Source organism: Parasteatoda tepidariorum, chromosome 1 (genome assembly GCF_043381705.1).
Source record: "Parasteatoda tepidariorum isolate YZ-2023 chromosome 1, CAS_Ptep_4.0, whole genome shotgun sequence".
NCBI classification, from domain to species: domain Eukaryota; kingdom Metazoa; phylum Arthropoda; class Arachnida; order Araneae; family Theridiidae; genus Parasteatoda; species Parasteatoda tepidariorum.
The window spans coordinates 54,780,985-54,801,589 of record NC_092204.1 but is presented as its reverse complement, the minus strand read 5'-3'; the positions used below and the strand labels follow the sequence as shown (position 1 = coordinate 54,801,589).

The 20,605-nt window shown below is 28.7% G+C and overlaps 1 protein-coding gene across 1 annotated transcript in view; it reads left to right on the top strand.

Moving 5' to 3' along the window:
• The window catches only part of LOC107444875 (membrane metallo-endopeptidase-like 1), a 27,011-nt gene extending 7,073 nt beyond the window's left edge, over positions 1–19,938 (top strand). The window contains exons 5-21 of the mRNA XM_043045410.2: positions 15–98; positions 544–749; positions 2,027–2,212; positions 4,032–4,139; positions 4,824–4,960; positions 6,333–6,570; positions 7,839–7,937; positions 8,018–8,095; positions 8,880–8,998; positions 10,684–10,742; positions 10,848–10,899; positions 11,063–11,130; positions 12,555–12,688; positions 14,153–14,218; positions 15,821–15,916; positions 17,415–17,503; positions 19,729–19,938. Coding sequence (XP_042901344.2) covers positions 15–98; positions 544–749; positions 2,027–2,212; positions 4,032–4,139; positions 4,824–4,960; positions 6,333–6,570; positions 7,839–7,937; positions 8,018–8,095; positions 8,880–8,998; positions 10,684–10,742; positions 10,848–10,899; positions 11,063–11,130; positions 12,555–12,688; positions 14,153–14,218; positions 15,821–15,916; positions 17,415–17,503; positions 19,729–19,828 — 1,919 coding nt within the window. The 3' untranslated portion in view covers positions 19,829–19,938. The remainder of the gene's footprint in view (positions 1–14; positions 99–543; positions 750–2,026; positions 2,213–4,031; positions 4,140–4,823; positions 4,961–6,332; positions 6,571–7,838; positions 7,938–8,017; positions 8,096–8,879; positions 8,999–10,683; positions 10,743–10,847; positions 10,900–11,062; positions 11,131–12,554; positions 12,689–14,152; positions 14,219–15,820; positions 15,917–17,414; positions 17,504–19,728) is intronic.
• The last annotated feature ends 667 nt before the right edge of the window (positions 19,939–20,605 follow it).

Sequence of the window (20,605 nt, the reverse complement as noted above, 5' to 3'; positions counted from 1 at the left end):
TTTGCTTTTTTCAGAAGTATTAGAGTCTCCCACATTGTATCGCAGAGGAGGATCACTCATTAAAGCCAAAATGCTATATGAAACTTGCATGAACAGCGGTAAGTAATACTTAAAAGTTTTCAATCACTCTTTCGATTAAAAACATCTAAGATTCTTTACAATGCAAGAAAATGAAATTTTCTTGCATTGTAAAGAAATGAATAAGAAAATTTAATTCTTATAGTATTGAAAAAAAAATAAGAAAAGTGAACCATCATACATGTTGTTAAATATAATAACAAAATATTACCACGCGTTGGCCAGAGTTTTTATCTGGTGTTTTTGTTTTTGAATCTCTAATTTCAGACGAATATTTAACACTAACCATAATGCTAAAAAAAATCAAAATTGATTTCAAAGGTCCCAATTTTTATTTTGTCATAAAAACAGTTTAAATAATTTTCATTTACTTTTATCAAAATGTTTCTAAAATACCGCTTCAGGCAAATTTCGGAAGCTGTTTTGATTCAAGTATTTGAAAGAAAATGTTTTTCTTTTCTCCAGATACTTTGGAAGACGATTCAGTCCAGGTTCTTAGGTTTTTCTTGTCCGAAAGAGGTGTTGGTCATTGGCCAGTGCTGGATGCGGACTGGATATCAAGTGACATGAATTTGGAATGGAGACTAGCTATGCTATTTGTCCATCATTCTCCTGTCTTCTTCCATATGTATGCAGACGCTCCCCTCTTTTCTCCAGAGTACATTTTGAATGTAAGACGCTTTCATCTAATTTAATAATTTCTGTAGTTGTAGCCGAAACAACTTTCTATTTTAAATCACTTCTTATCTTATATATTTATCACTTTTTAAGTTGAACCATTAATGTAATAACTAATTACTATTTTCATGCACAGGATTTAAAATTGTTCATCTGAAAAGGTAAAAGGTAATAAATACAGACATTTATCATATAATAAATACTGCATTGTGCAAATAATTTCAAGATGCTTGTAGTACTATGGTTGTTTAAGGTATTCATGGAATATTGCTTATATAATTTGTTTAGAAGTTTCTCATTAAAGATATATTGCATTAAATTGCACATATTTCTTTTTTTTTCAAAAAAAGTATGCCTTTTCTGCATTGTTCATACCAACCAACATTGGAAGAACAGAAATAATCTTATGCAGCATGTTTAGACAAGTTTTTTCATTTAACTTTGTTAAATAAAAATTATCTAAAATACTTCGATCAATGAGTTATTTATTTAAAATTATTGTTCCTTACTAACTTTTTAATATTTTGGAATCTTTTACTTTTGCCCCAATATTTCTATAATCATTATCTCAAGTACTTTATGGAACTTTTCAAGCTTTGTTTTGACGTAAGTTCAGTTTAATTTAAACAACAGTTTTGATTCTTAGGAAATTTACAAAAATTAGTAAAAACATTTTAATTTAATACAGCACATATTGAGCAAATCCTTAGATATTTTTCTAAAGATCATTTATGTACACACCTTTTATCTCATATTAGTACATTTTTAATCGCACATGAATTCAATATAAAATTTCAATACAAATCATATTTAAAGTGATGATAAAGATCCAGAATGATGAATTTTATAAAATATGTCTGCATTGAGGTTTACAACTGCATCAGGCTTAGGTTTTTAGCTTAGAAACTTGCATTAGGTTTTGAGTACTGAAATCTATTTATTTATTCAATTATCTGATATTTATTTGCAAAGAGATTTCAAATTGGGGATAAAACCTTCATCTGTGCTCTAAATGACCTTCAGTCAAAATATACAAAAATATTTTATTTTTAAGGAAAATTTTACACAATTTTTATATTTTTCATAAAAAAAGCAACAGCATAATTAGAAAAGTTATAAGCTGTTTTTTTGTTGCTATATTTGGTATACTACGAATACTTGATATACTTAGAGTAATTGTTATAATAGGTTACATAATGCACTAGGTTGTTCCAAACATTGCAATATATTTGATATTAATTAGCACCAAGTAAGTTTTCTATCTTTTTAGGTCTACCCAGCTTCTTCTCCTCTGGGTGCAAAAGAAGTTGCTGGTGCCGATAGAGAGAGGATATTTGAAGCGTATCACAAATTACTCATCGAGACTTTGAGACTTCTAGGTGTGGCAGAAGTACGCGTGCAAGCTGATTCTTTCGACATCATCGGGTTTGAGCTTCAGTTCTCCATGATCACAAATGTACGGAAAGCTTTCTTTATGCCTCCCTAAACCAGTGGTTCCCAAACGGTGTTCCGTGGTACCCTGGGGATCCCTTAATTTTTTTAAATCAGTAATGATTTTTGGAACTTGTAATTAGATTTAAATCAGAACAATAAATTATAATTCCTTAGATAAGTGGATTATTTTTGTGAAATTATTTAAGGAAAATGCCAGTAAAAAATGAAATGACAAAATTTATGAAAAAAATTGCATCAGTATTTCACGTCGCTTCAATATTAATTGATCAAAATCAAAAATAGCTAATTATGTTTCTCAGATAACTATTCTCAATGTTTATAAGAGTTATTTTTAGAAAACTATAGTTCAGCTCATTTTATTCATTTCCCGGGAATTATTGCACCAAAAACAATCTCAGAACAAGAGTAAATACTGCTCAAACCCAAACCCTTCGAATTCAACTGATAATTGTTTTTGTTTGAACTATTACTGAAAAAATTTCATTCTTCACTATAAATATTATCAAAAGAATCAGTAGTCCTTCTTTGAATATATTCACGGCTGCTAATAAATTTTATTTTTTCACAATTGGGATTCCGACAAAAGAGACTTGATCATTTAGGGTTCCGTATCCGTACAAAATCGGAAAAATCAGCTGCCCTACACAATTGAAAATTTTGGAGCTTGTTGTTGAACTTAGCAAAACCATATTGAACTTTAGTGCAACTATTTTGACCCATATGGTTGCGCAAAACGTTCTTCCGAATCTTGATTATATGATACTAAGAAACAACTTGAACAGAAACACAGTTTTGCTCAAATATTTAACAACTTATTGCACATTCAGCAGAGTTGTACGATAATTTGACCCTAAACCAATTTTTCTGAAAGTTTAAAACTTTTTTAAAATGCATAGCTCTTTTTATGTCTTATTGGCACATAAGGCATTGAATCTTGTTCATCGACCTCTATGGTCCAAAGCTGCCTTCTTTGACAAATTCAGGTTTGACCATCCAAATGCACATCACTCTTCTTTAGCCATTCTTTGCCATGTAATTTCGGGTTTATCTTCCTTCCAGTGTCCAGGTAAGAGCTACTCGAGGTCAGTGGTTGGCAATCTTAAGGAAGGCCCTATCTAAGTCCGCCTCCTAACTTGTTGACTTAACTTTTTTTAAAGTTTCACATTAAAATATTTATCTCCGGAAAAACTAACTATAAGATATATTTTAATGTTAAATTCCTTTAGCATACAAAGTGGACATGTCTGTCATTAATATAAATTTTCTTCTCAATGTTCAGATTTGAATTCTAACGCTAAATTTATATTATCTTTTCTTAAAGTAATGTGTGATTGCCAAACAAATAGTTCTAAAACTTAAACAATCATCACAAGGGTGCTTGGATCTTAGTTCAGATACAAGTACCTGACAAAAGAAAATGTTTAATAAATTTCCACTATTAGAGACTTTGTTTTGAAAATTAAATTCAGATTAGGTTTAAAATTTGCATCAATTTTGTATTGAGGTTAATTAGTCATAAGTTGGATAAACATTAAGTATTTTTCGCAATTTATGTAAAAATGAAAAAAAAAAGAAAAATTTAATCACTAATTTAATTTTTCCTCTTTCTCTTTAAAAGAAATAACGAAAAAAATTGTTTTCTTTTTTTCCGTAATTTTCTTACATGAACTTTGTCAACTATTTAACTTTATTTAAGAGAAATATTTTTGTTTTGATTTATTAATAGCATTATTTACTTATTTTATTATATTGCATTTATTATATTGCATTTATTATATTGCATTTATTATATTGCATTTAAAAACTTACTTTAATTTCAGATTTCCCAACAATGTCTTGCTCAAAGCTCAAAAGAGTTAAACGGATCTATCGATGATTCTAAACTTTACAATATTACAGTTGATGACTTAGAATACTACATTCCACAGGTCAGTTGTTTATGTTATTAGTCCGACATTAGACAATTTTTAAAAGTTAAATCCATTAAAGGTGTTGTTTTAATATTAATCAATTGATGCAAATTTGGACTTTTTTGCTTTGTTTATCTTGAAATACAAGTTAAATTCTCAGGATGTCTAATGTATGAAAGTAACTTGAGATTTTTGCTTTCCATTTTTCAATAAATATAATTTTTAGTTTATAATTATACTTCATTTTAAGTACCTCAAAAAGTGTAATTTCTTAATATGGAAGCTAGTTTTGTAAGAAAATTAGGATTTTAATGGAAAAAAATGTTGTCATAAAAAGTACAGATTTGTGAACTGTAGTATTTTATCATCCACAAATAATTTTAAGAAAAACCGATTGCGGATAAAATAGAATAATATACAAAACTTTCATGAAACAGCTATTATCTGTGCAAGTAAAATATGACTTTAACTAAAAGTTATTTTTATTGTATTCTTTGACATAATATAATTTTTGACAAATATTTATTAAAATATGATGACACCATTTTGGGAGGTAGAATGCATCAGATATTTGAATCGAATCTTGTTTGGCTTTAAGCTGCATATTGCTGCTTTAATGTTATAAACTTAAATTGTCCCTAATCTTTAGTTGCTCTAATGTTCGATTACAAAAATTGAAATCAATCTTGAATGTCATTTCAGATTAAATGGAGCCGATTGATGACGTACGTGTTTAGAAATTTGGGACTTCCAATCGACACTTCCAATCTCTTTGTGATGGTTCATTGCAAGGAATATTTCAGACATCTTGGAACTTTGCTATCGAATACTCCTCCAAGGTCCTTATACAAAGTACATTCTTCTTTCATTGCAATTCCAAAAACTATAGTAGTAAAGTATGAATTTAAATTATTGTGAAAATCCATCTGTTTTTTAATATTGTATTTTAAATATTTTTCTGAAATTGGAAAAAATCAAAACAAATTAGCTATTTTTTAAAAAAAATTGCCAGAACAAGTGATTGAAAATTTTTTTAAATTTTAAACAAAATTTCGTAAAATATTTTTATTTTTTTAAAAAAATTAAGAAAAAAAAATCTTGTTTTACTTACTAAAGTGACTTGGGGCTCATGTAATGTCAAAAATTAATGCAGCATGCGACTCTTTTCTAGTGCATCAGGTTTACGTTTGAAATGCTATGATAATCTTTGAAGTAGGTTTAACAGTTTTGTAGATATAACAATTTAAGAAACAATTGAAAGAAATCATGTAAATTTAATAATAGTTTTTGCACTTAAATTCAAATTTCGTGGAAGTCTACTAAATGAAATTATTGATGCATAGAAATCCAAAATTTATATTAAAATCGTATAAAAATCAGAGTATATTAGTGATAAGAATTTCAGGCTGTATCTATCTTTGTTTAACTTATCATTAATACGTTTTCATGAATGGCCTTGAAAAGTGCTCCTTTCCAATTTCTTCTAATCCGGCGATAAATACAATTTAGACGCTTAGAATAAAAATGATAGATCCCAACCCAATACTTTTTTGAGAAAAAAATAATTACTTGTTTCTGAAATAAATTCATTTTTCAATTCAAACAGAATTTAAATGTGAAATATGGGCTGTAAAAATTCCAGATCAAATTACGGTATAAAGTACGGGAACTTTAACTTAAAATTGGTATAAAGTATCCATAGAATCCCTTTTTACCATAAAATATTATACCATAATTTTATAGTAATATTTATTTGAATAGAATGATTCAATTATTTTACTGTAAAAATTTCTGTTTATAAAATTTTTTGTTCCGTAACATGTTTCAATAAAAATGGATTTTACGGTAAAAAGTATCGGCATACTGAGTGCTGGCCCTTTACCTTAGTTTGATGTAAGAGTTTTTACAGAGTGGGCTTTAATACTTCAGCAAATGAAATGTAGATGGGTGGAGTATACGGTCATACATTTATTTCAAAATTCGAGGTCAGTTGAGATTTGCCGTTTTTATTCTGAGAGTCTTACTTATCAAATAATAATAGTGTGTATGTCCTGCAACACTCAAAACATTACTTTTTTAAATGAGATATTAATTGATGGGGTTAGCTATAGTGAGCCAATTAAAATTTCAATTTAAATTTGAATGCTGTTAATGAAAATGAAAACATGTCAAGTCTTATAACTAACTTGTATATCTTTCGTCACATAAAAGAACTTTAGCTAACTACATGTCGTGGAAGTTTGTTTTAAGTTACATGTCTTTCATGAGCATGCCATTTCGTCAAATATTTCAAGATTACACTCTGCTGACGCCTGAGTTGAAGCACTCAAAACTGAAAACATACACCTCACGATGGAAAGGCTGTGTGAGTCTTGTTGGATCATGGTTTGGAAAGGCGATTTCAGCGTACTATGCAAAACAAGGATATCCTGTAGATGTAGAAAAGAAGGTAAATATTTCATCACATTTTTCTATTATTTTTTTAAGTCTTAGCATTTTTTTAAGTCTTAACATATATGCTTTCATCATGGTATGAATATATTCAATGTTTGAAGATATGCAATGTATGAATATATGCTATACATATATGCTATCATCAATGTACCGTATTCTAAATAATGCCAGACTTTGAGAACTATTATATGCTTTGCCAAGTCATTGAATAAAATGCATGAGCGTATTTTATTATTCTATAAAATTCCTAGGTAATGAGTGAATTACACTAAGGAACAAATTTTTTGTTTCATTTATGCAAATACTTGATATTGCCCAACTCGGATATGGGAATTTCAAATCTGAAATTAGTTTTGCCTCTAAAGCTACAGGTTTTTCTAAAAATGGCATTTTTAGTCTAATTTTTTGTCAAAATGTACAAGTTTAAAAAAGTTATGTATAACAGGGAGTCATAACTTTCTTAAACTTGTACATTACGTATCAAAGGGAGTTAAGGAACATCAACAGGATTAAAACTTCATATAAACCCATGCCTGGAAATGTTGTCACAGGTGCTAGAGGAAGGGATGCTTCTCTATCAAAGCAAAAGTGCACAAAGAAATAATTCATAATAGGGAATCGCACCTAGCTGCAAATGACCACTTTTTCGGACACGGGTTTCTATGCAATTTTATTCCTGATGATGTGCCCTGACTCCACTGGGGGTTCCGCGTTCGGCTGACCACCTGACCGGAACATATGCTCCTGCACCCCAGAGCCCAAGGTCAAGAAAACTGAGATGGGCACAGTCGGCCTTGGCCCTCTTAATTGGCTGTCGCGCCACTGAGTTAGTTTTTTAGTGCCCTGACTCCCCTAGATGTTTTTCGCAATATATATCCATCCCCCCTTTTATATGTAACATTTTTAAACCCTTACATTTAGACAAAAATAGACTAAAAATATAATTACATAAAAAAAGCTCCGAATGTAGGGACGAGAAACTTAACTGGTTGAACAAACCGTCCAAAATACTTTTTTAGGATAAAAATTAGATGATCTGGTCTATGATCTATTACAATTTAAAGACAATTAATAAATTTTAATCAATGACACTAATATGATTTGATGCATTGTCATCTCGATTCAATAAACTTTAAAAACAAAATACACTTTGAAATGCATATTTTTTGTTGTTTAAAACGCATTTTTTTTTTGTTTAAAACGTGTAGCCATTTGCATGGTAGTCATCCTACCATACTTTAATGCGATTTTTGTTACTTTAAGGCAAAACAAATCGTTGCATCTCTTAAGGAAACTTTCATCGACATAGTTAGCAACACTGCTTGGCTAGACGAGGAATCCCGAAACGTCACTATTGAAAAAGTGCGTATTAAATATATTTCATATTTTTACATACATTTTGTTGAAACTTACTTCATATTGTTAGGTTGTTGTCTATTTAGATTTTGGCGATGAAAACTGAAGTTGGATATCCTCGTCACATGCTCAATTCGGATTTTGTCGAGACTTTCTATGCAAAAGTAAGTAAATATTGTTCGTTCAATGGAGATTAGTGAAGACACTAGCATAATTTTTCCAAAAGATTTTAAATTTCACCCAGTTTGAACATCTGTTTAAAATTATATAAACGTTTTAGACATTCATCACAAGAATAGACCAAGCTACTTATCTTAGGCAAAAATCAAAAAAGTAATATTAAAAAATATTTTTCAATTTTTACATTCAAATTTACTGACTTCCCAACACGTTCAAGTGATAGATACTAAAAAACAGTATAATATGCTTTTATTAATATTTTTCTGAGAATACTATTTTTACAGCATTTTAACCCTTAGACTCAGAATTTTTATTAAACATATTTTTCATATTTATTCAAAGAAGTCAAAAATACCATATTTCGCATTTCAGCAATTTATGGGTGCGAAATAAAGTATGAAACACTGGTGTCTTTTTCTGGTTTGAAGGCAAAATCTTCCAAACAATAATTTTTAAAATTTTCAATTAATTGCAGTTATTTATAGCTAAAAGAAGCAGTTATTCACCGTTGAAATTTCTTTAATTTATAAAATAAATTATTGATAAATTTCTGAATATGAATGAAACAAAAATTTCAAACCAAATCTTTGGGTTTTATATTTTAGTTAAATATAATTCCGATAATCTATTAGTAACTATTGGACTATTTTTTTATTAAATACCAAAACATATTTTTACTTCTAATTCGAACGTCAAAAAAGAAAAGCGACACCGGTGTTCCATCTACGTCGAAGCATTTAAATATCTGATTTCTTGTGTATATTTCAGTTGGAACTATCAACGGACAGTCTGTTAAAAAATATGTTGAAAATGAGCCGATTTTTAGTATACAACGAACTGCAAAAATTAAACAGACCAGTTGAAGATAACCCACCTACGGTGGATAGGTATGCAATGCTTTACTACTTTTTAATGTTATTCAGGACATTATTTTTTAATAGATTTTAAAACAGTTTTAAATAGATCATAAAATGACATTTAATAGGTTTTTCAGACGTTGTTATTCTTACATTAAGTATAAAGTATTTAAATTCGAAAAGCGTCACCCGATAGATTTATAAGAATTTATAGAAGAACCAATGTATGATATTTTTAAGTGTTATTTAACATAAAATGTTTTTGTAATTTTGGATTTTTTAAGTAATATAAGCTGCTTAATTATTATGTAAGTATTTTAATTTTTATGAAGTAAGCATAAATACCATTTTATCGTTTTTAAACTTTATTAGATTTCTTAAACATTATATTTTTGAATCCTCATCAATTTTCTTGTTAAAAAGTCATTAAAAATATTTAAGGACGGAAAAAAGTAATTTGAATTTTGTAAAAAATTTGCACAAGTACTTTTAATATTTTTAAAAATTCACAGATCGTATTGAATATTTATTGAAAATAAATATAAGTTTAGATATTATAATTTTTATCATTGCCGCTAAAACCTTAAATAAGCAGTAATACAGTCAGGAAATCTCAGAATGCCCCTGTGGTTTCGTAGTTTAGCTCATGATTAGTGGTTTAGACCTTAATCACCAGCGTAGGATATTTCAGAAGAGCTTCTACATACCCTGAGAAAAAAGTATGGTTAAAACTACCAGAATATAGTAAAACTTACCATATATTTGTCTCTATAGATACACAAACAAGCTCGGTAATTATTATAGTAGCTCTTTGGTAATGATTTTGATAAATTTAACAATAAAATGTGGTTTTATAAATTGTGATAAAAATAGGAAATTGCTGCGAAATTCGTAAATTTTATCATGATATCTTAGAGCTTGGTCTAAAAACTATTTATTCGGTTAAATTTATTTTCAGTTTTTTTAAATTTTTTTCCTAATTGTGGGGTCATGAAAATAATAATTTTGAAAACCGGAATGTCCGATAAATCATCACCATGCGAATGGAAAAAATACCAAATGTATGGCTTATGGGGCTTACATACCACATGCTTTAGTTTCAATAACCAGAATAAATTTTTTTACCAGAAATGTCATCACTATACAGTATAGTAATTTTACCAAGTTTTTTTTCTCAGTGTAAATAAAAAAAAGCTTAGATAAGAAAAACTTATATTAAAAATATTGAAATAATTTAAAAACCGGAATAAGTCAAAACCGGAATAGCACAAACCTTCTAATCGCATGAGTTAAAATAGCTTGCTCGTGGCAGAAAATGCTGTCAGTTCATGAAATATACACCGTAAAAATTTCTTGACAAAATTACGGTAAAAGTACTTTATACCATAAAATCCATTCTTACTGGAAAATGTTACGGAAGAAAAAAACAGATATACAGTAATTTTTTCAGTAATAACTACCGTAAAATCACTGAATCATTCTAATTAAATAAATATTTTTGTAAACTTTATGGTGTAATGTTTTAAGGTAAAAATTGATTTCACGATAAAATGGATTATATGAATAATGCATCTGAAGTGCGGATATTTTATACCGTAATTTCATCCGGAATTTTTAAGAGTGTGGGGGAAGTGGAGAACTTAGTAAAATTATTTATGTAAACAATAAATTCTTCCATATCATAATGATTTAATTTTAATTTTTTGATTTATCAGTGTGTACAAAGGTCCACTTCAAGGAAATGCTCATTACTTTGCTACTAAAAATGCATTAGGTAAGCAAGTAAACTTAATTAAAGGACATTATACTTTGATTTTGTTTTAAATAAAACAACGATGTAATTCTTATTACTAATTTGTTTTATTTCTTTGTTCGAAAGTTGTCCCAATGGGAATCATAAGACCGCCAATTCTAGATATAGAAAACCCAGAGTAAGTAATAATCTATTTTTTTAAATTTTATTTTAATATGTGTATAAAGAATCAAATTAATTTTACTTTATGAGTATTTGCATGCTTTTAATACTCGAGTGGAAATTAATAAGTATATTATTTTATTTTTATATAAGTTGATGTAGATTAATCCTTTTCACAGATACTTGAATTATGGTAGACTTGGTAATGAAATTGCTCATGAAATGGCTCATGCGTTTGACAATATTGGTAAGAATTGGATATAATTTTTCATTTTATTTGAGTTCAACCAAGAATAACCTCACTTTTATCATAGTTTATTCAATTCAATACTGAAAATTTCCATTGTTTTCAAGTCATTGGAAGTTTTTCATTGGCTTAGCGGAAGCCATTGCTTTAAAATAAATTATGGATGATTTAGCTTTGTCAAAAATGTTAAAGATAGCATCAGTAAAATTTTCTAGCTTATAGCTCTCATAAGAAAAGTTTATTATTGCGAGTTCAGCAATACTTAATTATTTTTTATTCCTTATTCGGTAGTAGGAAGGAGGAAATTAATCGGGCGAAAAGTAAGCTACTAATTATCTAAAACAACTCGTGGGGGCAGATTTCATACATTCCTGAGATGGTAACAGCAAATAGCTTCTTTCCAAGAGAAGGTATTACAAAAGAAAGAAAGTAAAATCATAACAGTTCAAAATATATTAGTTTAACGTAAGGGCTTTCTTTATAGTTTCTGTTAATATTCAATTAGTGTAATAAGTTAAAAATTAAAATTTCCTCCATTATTGGAAGCATCTTTAACCGATTTTAAAACAAAAGACGCTTTTGCTTTTTTTTTTAAGGAAAATATTTGATTATCTGTGCCAAAGTTTTGCATAGGTTTATTTCGCAAATCATTTACTTTGAATGTACGTTAATCATAAAATTATGTGACAATGCACTATTTCTTAGTCTCATTCAAAAATATAGACTGTTATAACAAGGCATATGGTCGAGAAAACAACATAAAATTCACGAACAAAGTATTACAGGGTGTCCCAAAACGACAGCATAAACTCTGCACAGCTAGATTCCACGTTGGGAGTACATAAAAACTGCTCAAAGAAGCTTACCTGTACGATCCATAGTTTACGAGTAAAATACGAAAAACAAAGTATGACGTCACTGCCGGTGCAAGAAAAAAAACACTTTATTGGACATTCCACGGCATGCTCAAGCCTGTCTCGACATGCACGGTGGACACTTTGAACATCTGCTTTAAATTGTGCATAGTACACTATTCAATAAGGTGTTTTTTCTTGCTCCGACAGTGACGTCATACTTTGTTTTCCGTTATTTTTCTCGTAAACTATGGATCGCACAGGAACGCTTCTTTGGGCAGTTTTTATGTACTCCCAACGAGAAATCTAGCTGTGCAGAGTTTATGCGGTCGTTTTGGGACAACCTGTATATTGAAAATTAAAAAAAAAAAATCATTTTTTGTATTGTAGAATAAAAACAATGTCATATAATATTTTTAAAAAAATTGCTGATTGTTAAAACAAATAGTGAGATTAATATTATATGTAATAGTTTTTAGTAAATGTTTCAGATGGTTAGCGATGTATTGTTTTCTTTTTTGCCCCTTTGGTGGATTTATTTCGTATCATTTGTTAATCTTTTTACATTAGGTCTCCAGTATGACAAAAATGGAAAAGAAAGTGATTGGTGGAGTGAAGAGATGAAAAACAAATTTTGGATGAAGGCCAAATGTTTTGTTGAGCAGTACAATAGATATGTTATTGATGCTGCGACAGAAAAAAATGTAAGTGCTACTACACCTTCAAATAATATAGAAAAATAACTTTTTACTGATAAAATAATACTTACAGTATCTTTAATTTAGACTACTTTGTATTTAGAGCATTTTATATATATATAGTATTTACAGAATTATGAACTTAATACTGAATTGATAAAATAGTTTTCTGTCTTTAGTAAATTTTATTTATCGAAAGACTACGTTGAATGCAAGGTTTTATTTGATTCTGTTTAAAAAATTGCAGCTCTAAAAAAAGGGTTAATTTAAATGTAAATATAAATAAAAATGGCTTAAGTAGGGGAGAGTGGGGTCAATTGTAGCATTATTTACTTAACTATTTTTAACTAACAAAAAATCCAATATATTATTAGTATTAATTGGCAGACAAGTAAAGTAGACTATCCTCTACTAGAAAAAAAGTAAATACCTTATTTTAAATGTTATTGTATTAGTTATTAACAATTTTTGACAGTCGTGCAGTTGTTACAATTGTCCCCACTTACGGGGTCAATTGTAACAGTTCATAAATTCAACTAAAACATAGTTAATTATTCATATTATCATAGTTGTGATATATTTTTTTATTGATCAAAATAGTAGTGATATTTTAGGAGTAAAAATAATAATGAGCAGAAACCTAAAGGGTTAAACTTTTAACTTTAAGGGGTTAAAAATTTTAATTTATGCTGTGAAAGGTGACAAATAAAATAATGCACATGCAACATAATATAAATGATATAGGAAACTATTGGTGGTTCTTAAAGAGTTAAGTAATGGTTTGTAAACATAAGAAATGGGACCTAAGGGGTTAAACAATTGCAATTGAAATTATGAATTTTATTTTCAGCTGTTACAATTGTCCCTTTACTTATCGCTACAATCGTCCCCAAGACGTCATTTCAGCTTCATTTGTTAAAAACAATGCTAGTTAATTAACAAAACAAATCTTTTTTTTTTTGAAATGTTAATTAAGGTGTCCACTTACATATTGGGTTAATAATTTTCATTTGTTTAAACGAAATTACTTTGTTACAATATAGTATTCTAATACCAAAAAAAGTACTTACGTAGCGTGAAAATATCTTTTGTGATGTAACACTTTCAAAAGTACATAAAAATGGTTGCCAGCAGGGGTGTACCTGTAGATTTATTAAATACACCTTGTGCGCTACCTAGGAACCAAATCTAGAACACGACACTCGAAATTTTTGCTCTGTTACAATATTACCCTGTTACAATTGATCCCACTCTCCCCTATGTGGATCAGAAAACAATTTTTCCAAAACTCCGATGACTGGGCAATTTAGAATTATTGCAACCAACACATAGGATAATAAAAACTAATAATTACGCAAAATATATTAAATTAACTATATTAAATTAACTATATTAAATTAACTATATTAATTTAACTATATTAAATTAACTATATTAAATTAATTATATTAAATTAGCTATATTTTCCAGGTAGATGGCCAACGAACACTTCATGAAAATATAGCAGACATTACTGGTTTAAAAAAAGCATTCATGGTAAATAATTTATCTTATATTTATTTAAAACAGTTTTGATAATTAATAAAGTGTGCAAACCAATTGGACAAGTTAGTTTAATTATATGTTTTTAGACCTAAACATATTTAAACTATAAAACAATGTCTGAGACAAATATTTTAAGATTTATTTCTTAGTGGCATTGGAAGCTTTATTTCTGTTGAAGACATGATGAATTCAACAAAGTATTTATTAATGCATACGCTTGTTCCATATATGATTCAGATTTTACATGAATTAGCATCATCTTGTAATTCAAAACATATGACATTCAGACATATGTAATAACATTCAGACATGTGTAATGACAAACCAAAATGATGTTTGATAAGCAAGGAAACTCACTAGGCAAGAAACCAATTGAGGGACAATATGAAGAGACGTTTTGATAAGGTGAACTGTTCAAAACAAAATGTAATTGTTTAATAATGCTGTAATAGTCACGATTCAATATTATAAAATCAAGAAAGTGTGCACAAATCATATGGAATCAATGTAAGAAAGTCTTCAAGTCACTATAGAGGAGACCTAATGCATTTATCAATGTAAATCCAACTCCGTAGCCTTGTAATTTTGAACCCAATACAGAAGACAAATGAACTCCTGGATCAAGTATTAGGAGAAATTTGCCTTCGAGGAGGACTTTTTGAGGGAACTAACCCGCATTTGCGCTCAATGGAAAGGAAAACCACAGAAACCTCCCACTGTTAGCCTAACGGCAAGGGAAATCTAACCCATGATTCATCTATCAATGAGGATATTCTTGTGCTCTTTGCCAGATGGCAACGCAATCTTGAATACTTTCCTGATCACTGCAAGAATAATTTATGGCCATTTTACTGCTAAGTAGAATCTATCGCCAATCAAAATTTTTAGTGCCTTCTGACTAGCAAGAGTGATCAAATCTGAACTGGAGATCCATGTCTGCAGGCAATATACGTTTTTATCTTTTCTTGACCTCTACAAGCAAAATATACATCTCAGTAGTAATTGTTGATCACGTCCAGGCAATTTCTGACTAGCTAGAGTACTTAAATTTTAATGATGACCTAAAATCATTTCCAAAATGTAGCAAATGAAATTTTTTGCCAATCATAATTTTGACCGCTTTTTGGCATCGACAAACTATTACGACATAAAATTAATTAAGTAGAAAATGAAACAAATACTTTAAGCTAGCGTAAAAAATATTTATTGTTAAAACTGAAGTTTAAAAAATAAATATTTTAAAAATTCCTCAAGAGGATTTTTTATATGAAACTAAGACGAGGAATTTAGGATGTATGTATACCTTCTGCCTCTTCTTTCGGAAGTGATGTGAGTTAGATTTTAGTCATGACAAAAATCTTTATCTATATCAAAAATCTATTATCTTTATCATATTATCCACTAAATATTTTTTAAATTTTTTAAACTTTATTTTGTAACATTAACATTTATTTTCATTTATGGTGAGGCTCATTTGTCTATTTAGATTTCGCATCAAACTTCTTTTGCTTTTTAATAATTTTATGTTTTTTTATTAATTTTAGAAATATTTCATTTTTTAAACTAACTTTTACACAGTTAATTGCATTTTAGTCCTATCAAAGGTATGTTAAGCAATATGGAAAAGAACCAAAATTGCCAGGAATGGAATTTACGAATCAACAACTCTTTTTCATTAGTTTTGCACAGGTAAGCAATTATAAGTGTGAAATAATATTACATTATAAAATTAAATTAATTAATGAATTTATAATTCTATAGAATGCCAGCATTTTAAATTTATTAACATTACATAACTTCAACACCTTGGCTTTAACAGAAAGTTAATGTATTTTTTTTATTGTCAGAATATTTTATCTATTTATTCTTTGTTTATACATTTGTTGTCACATGTTTATACATTTTTTTAAAAAATGTTTATGTTTTTAGTGACATATAAAGTCGTAACTCTTATTTCAGAAATTGTGTACCTGAATGCTCAATTTAACCACTGAACAATCTTATTACTTTCAAGAAAAGGGTCATAAAAGTGCCTATTTTTTTATTCAAGAAAATTATATTAAAAAGGCTCATGTACTATTTGTATTAATTTTTGATTTTCGGAATTTTTTTAAGATATTCAGATGTACTCCTTATGTCCATGTAACTCTGACTCCATAATGTACAAAATATTAAAAAATATTTTTTCACAAGACAGAAACCATGTGTATTCACAAAGAGTACAAGCAGCTGAATTAAGAGTACGAAACACAAATCATGAACGCATATATTTGGATAGTGATGATATTTAGTTCAAAATTAACTCTCTCCGGTTACTTTAATAATCGTCTGGTGCAGCCATCTAGTGTGTAAAATACGAAATAAAAAAATCGGGGCAGAAGAGATGGATATATTTAAACCTTTTCAGTGCACTACTTTTGAATGATCTGGCCCGGAAATAACGCGGGGACGAGAAATAGGCACCATGGGGTAGATGAAAGCTCACCGCGTGATTTTGATAGGATTGAGAGGGAAGGGGTTCCTACTTGTTTACCGACTGAAGTACATTTTAATAAGTCATTTTTTTATACAGGCATTTCTCACCATACTGTTAGGAACATTTTAAGCTATTGTAGTCAAATGATACTCTTATTTCAATACCATTAAAGTATAATCATCTGATGAAATTTTCAATTTTTTTAATCTAATTTTTAATCAAAGTTGTTATTTAGAAAATTATCAAAATTGAATTAAATATTTGATTAAATTAAATAATTTGTTTTAAATATTATTTCAATCAAACTTTTCGACCTTGAGTTATTATTCTCACCGGTTCAAGGAAATATATTGAAATTTTCATCAAAATAATTTTTAATTTTTCTTACGTCATTTTAGTTACACGAAAAACAATTCCGGATCAAATTACGGTTCAAAGTACCGGCACTTTAAGTGCATCATCCACAAAACCCAATCTACCGCAAAGTCCATTTTTCCCGTAAAATATTGTACCGTAATTTTTACAGCAATATTTATTTAAATAGAATAATTCAGTGATTTTAGGGTAATTATTACTGTAAAAATTACGGTATGTCAGATTTCTTTCAGTAACATTACCGTAATAGTACCGGAACTTTGAGTGCCGGTACTTTCTTCCGGAATTTTTTTCGGAGTAATGTGTTAATATCTAATGTATTCATGTTTTTTATAGATGAAGTGTGAAGTTAGAAACAAGGAAGGTTTCCAAGAATATATCGGAGACTCTACATCAACACTTCTTCAGACGCCTTTGAAATACAGGTAAATTTCATTTGCTTCATAATATTTTTAAAATTACATTTTATTTATATATATATATATATATATATTGTCACGTAGAATAAATAGGACTTAGTCTATAAAGTACGAGAGCTTTATTCAACACCTACAAAGTAACGTGAACAAAGTAACTGGGGCCTCGGCTTGAGACACTCAGTCTTTTATAGGAATAATAACAGGAAGTGATAGGAACAGGAAATGATATGCTAGAACATTCTAGAAACTTCTAGAAGAAACATAAATAATAAATAAAAGCTTATTTTNTATATATGTCTTTTCATCAATTTAAATTTCCTTTGATGCATAAAAGTCAAGACTCAAACTTTTCTAAACTTATTCTCTAATGTTCTGAAAAACATAAACATGGGCTTAATAACACTTTCAGAAACTAACACATTCAATAAAAGAAATATCATCAAAATGTCAATGAAACGTAAGAATTAGTTTTCAGTGCATAATGATCTGTAACATTAGATACATAAAAAATGCGTACATGCATAAAATTTGAATCTAAGTAGCATTAGTTTTATTTAAACTAATATTAAAAATTCGTATTTACACCGAGAATAAAAGTATGATCAAAACTACTAGAATGTGTAAAAATTTACTTTGTTTCTGGCTCTATGGGAACACCAAAAAACTCGGTGAATTTTGCATAATTACTATAAGCCTTGATTTCGGTATTCAAAAACCAAAAGTCATAATTTTGAAAACCGGAATATCCGGTAAACCACAACAATATAAAGGGAAAATTTTACAAATTAATGGCTTATATACTGTAGATATAGGTTTTATTAACCAGAATTACGGGTTTTTTATACCAGAAATGTCATTACCATATAACATTGGTAAATTTACCAGAATTTTTTTCTCCTTGTCCAATTGTGAATTTTGTCTACTTCCTTAAGTTTGAAGAATTCTCAAAAAAGCTTTATTTCAAAGCAATCAGGCAGACATTCATCCTAATTACAAAAAACTTTTATTGAGGGAAAGAATTTAAAATGATAGAGAAAAAAAAGCAAGACAAAAAACAGGTATTTCATACTATACAAGTTTTGAAAAAATTTGTAAGCGAACAGGATGTTTTGTGAAAAAAAATAGCAGACATAGATCTGCAAGTTTTTGAACTCAAATCTTTGTCAATAAAAACATTTCCTTATTATTATTATCATTTTGAGGAAAATTAATATTTTTAAAACAAAAAAAGTTATTTTCTTGGTAGATTCAGAATAGAAGAAAGCATAAACTTTTTATATACTTTAGTTAAACTGTTAGAATTTTTATTCCAAAATTATGGTAAAATAACCGACAGCAGTCTATCTATCCAACTAACCGTAAAGTTTACGGTTAATAATATTTCTTACTTTTGCAGTTTTGAAACCATTTGCAACTAGTATGGTGAAAAAAACCAAGAATACGAAATTATGCGCTTTTTAACCATTTACCACAAGCATGGTTTTAAAACCATAAAAAAGGAAATATAACTGGACACTGAAGAGATATGCTTTTCATAAAGTAATAGTCATTGTAGTTATATTGCGGTTTAGTTTTGCTTTATCAAGACGAAATATTGTGGTGTCAACGCTGGGGAATTTTTATCTCAATATTAGTGTTTTGATATCGGCGATATAACATCGATGATTTGCATTATCTTATCGATTAAGATACCGATGTTTTGGGCCAGAACTAAGAACTGATTAAAAAGTAATGACGCTTGAATAGTTTAACTGCTCCTTGAATGCATGTTATTAATTCTTTTTCGCTATCGGCATTTTTATATCATTGATCAATGTTTTGAATCATCACACAGGTAAAAATATCGATATTTTAAATATATACTCAGTTTCAAGGAACTAAGTCGCTTCTAGTTGGTGCTGGGAAATTCTGGTTGTTTAACCGTATCAGTTGAAAGCAATTAACAGTTTGGATACCATTTTGTTTATGTTATTTGACTGTTTTGTTTGAATATAGTAAAATAACAATTAAACAAATTGTCATTCAACCATTTTTCCTGAAATATTTCCAACACTGTAGTACAAGATTTATAAGGATACAATTTGTTAGTACTTCTCTTTGACAAGATCTCTATCACCATTAATTTCATTTCAAATAATAGTATCTAATTTTAGTATTAAACATATTGAGTTTGATTTCGTTGCTGTTTTGTTTAGTTACTTTTATTGTAATATTTTTATTCTTTATTACAGAGTTAACGGAGCTCTTGCAAACTCTGAATTTTTTGCTGCTGTTTTTAAATGTCCATCAGGTAGTCCTATGAGCCAGGCAAAACGATGTTCCATATGGTGAATCAATGCTTCGCTTTTTAAATTATGTTTTTAGTCTTGTATAAACATTTCAAATTTGTCATGAAATGAATGTTGTCTCAATAAAGTATTATAATACTTATTTTTGTGATGTAATATTTCTAATTAGGTACCTTCAAAAATGTAATGAAACATATTATTAAAATCATTCAAATATTTCTCAGAAAGTTGCAGTTGAATTATATGTTAAGCGACTACATGTTGCAATTACTGATATTATTTGAATACATACGCACTTTTTCAATAGCAAATGAAATGTGTTAGATTGTAACCATTAAAATTTAACTTTATTGAAAAGGAACTTTTGCTTTATATATTTTTTTTTGCTTCTTGAATTCTGAGTGGAAACAATAAAAATAAGAAAATACAACGAAGCACTTGAATACGGTTAGAAAACTCTCGAAAAAAAAGAAAGATTTTTTTAAAAACTTTTTATGCTTTAATTTCAAACAAAAATTTCAAATAACCATTAATAAGATGGTATTCAAACTGTTAACTGAGAGAAAAAACCGTTTATTAACTGTTTTCACCTAATACGGTTAAACAACCCGATTTTTATCACACTAACAAGGCCCACCTAATGAAGCTACTTAGTTCCTTGCAAAAGGTGTATATTATAGCCGAGAAGGCTAATCTGCCACTCTCATGTTCGACCGAGCGGGGGTTTAAGTATCAGTGTTGAAAACACAATATTCCCTTTATTCCCTTCAACACATGTGAAGTTTCTAATGATCTATTGTGACCCTGGACTATTAGAATA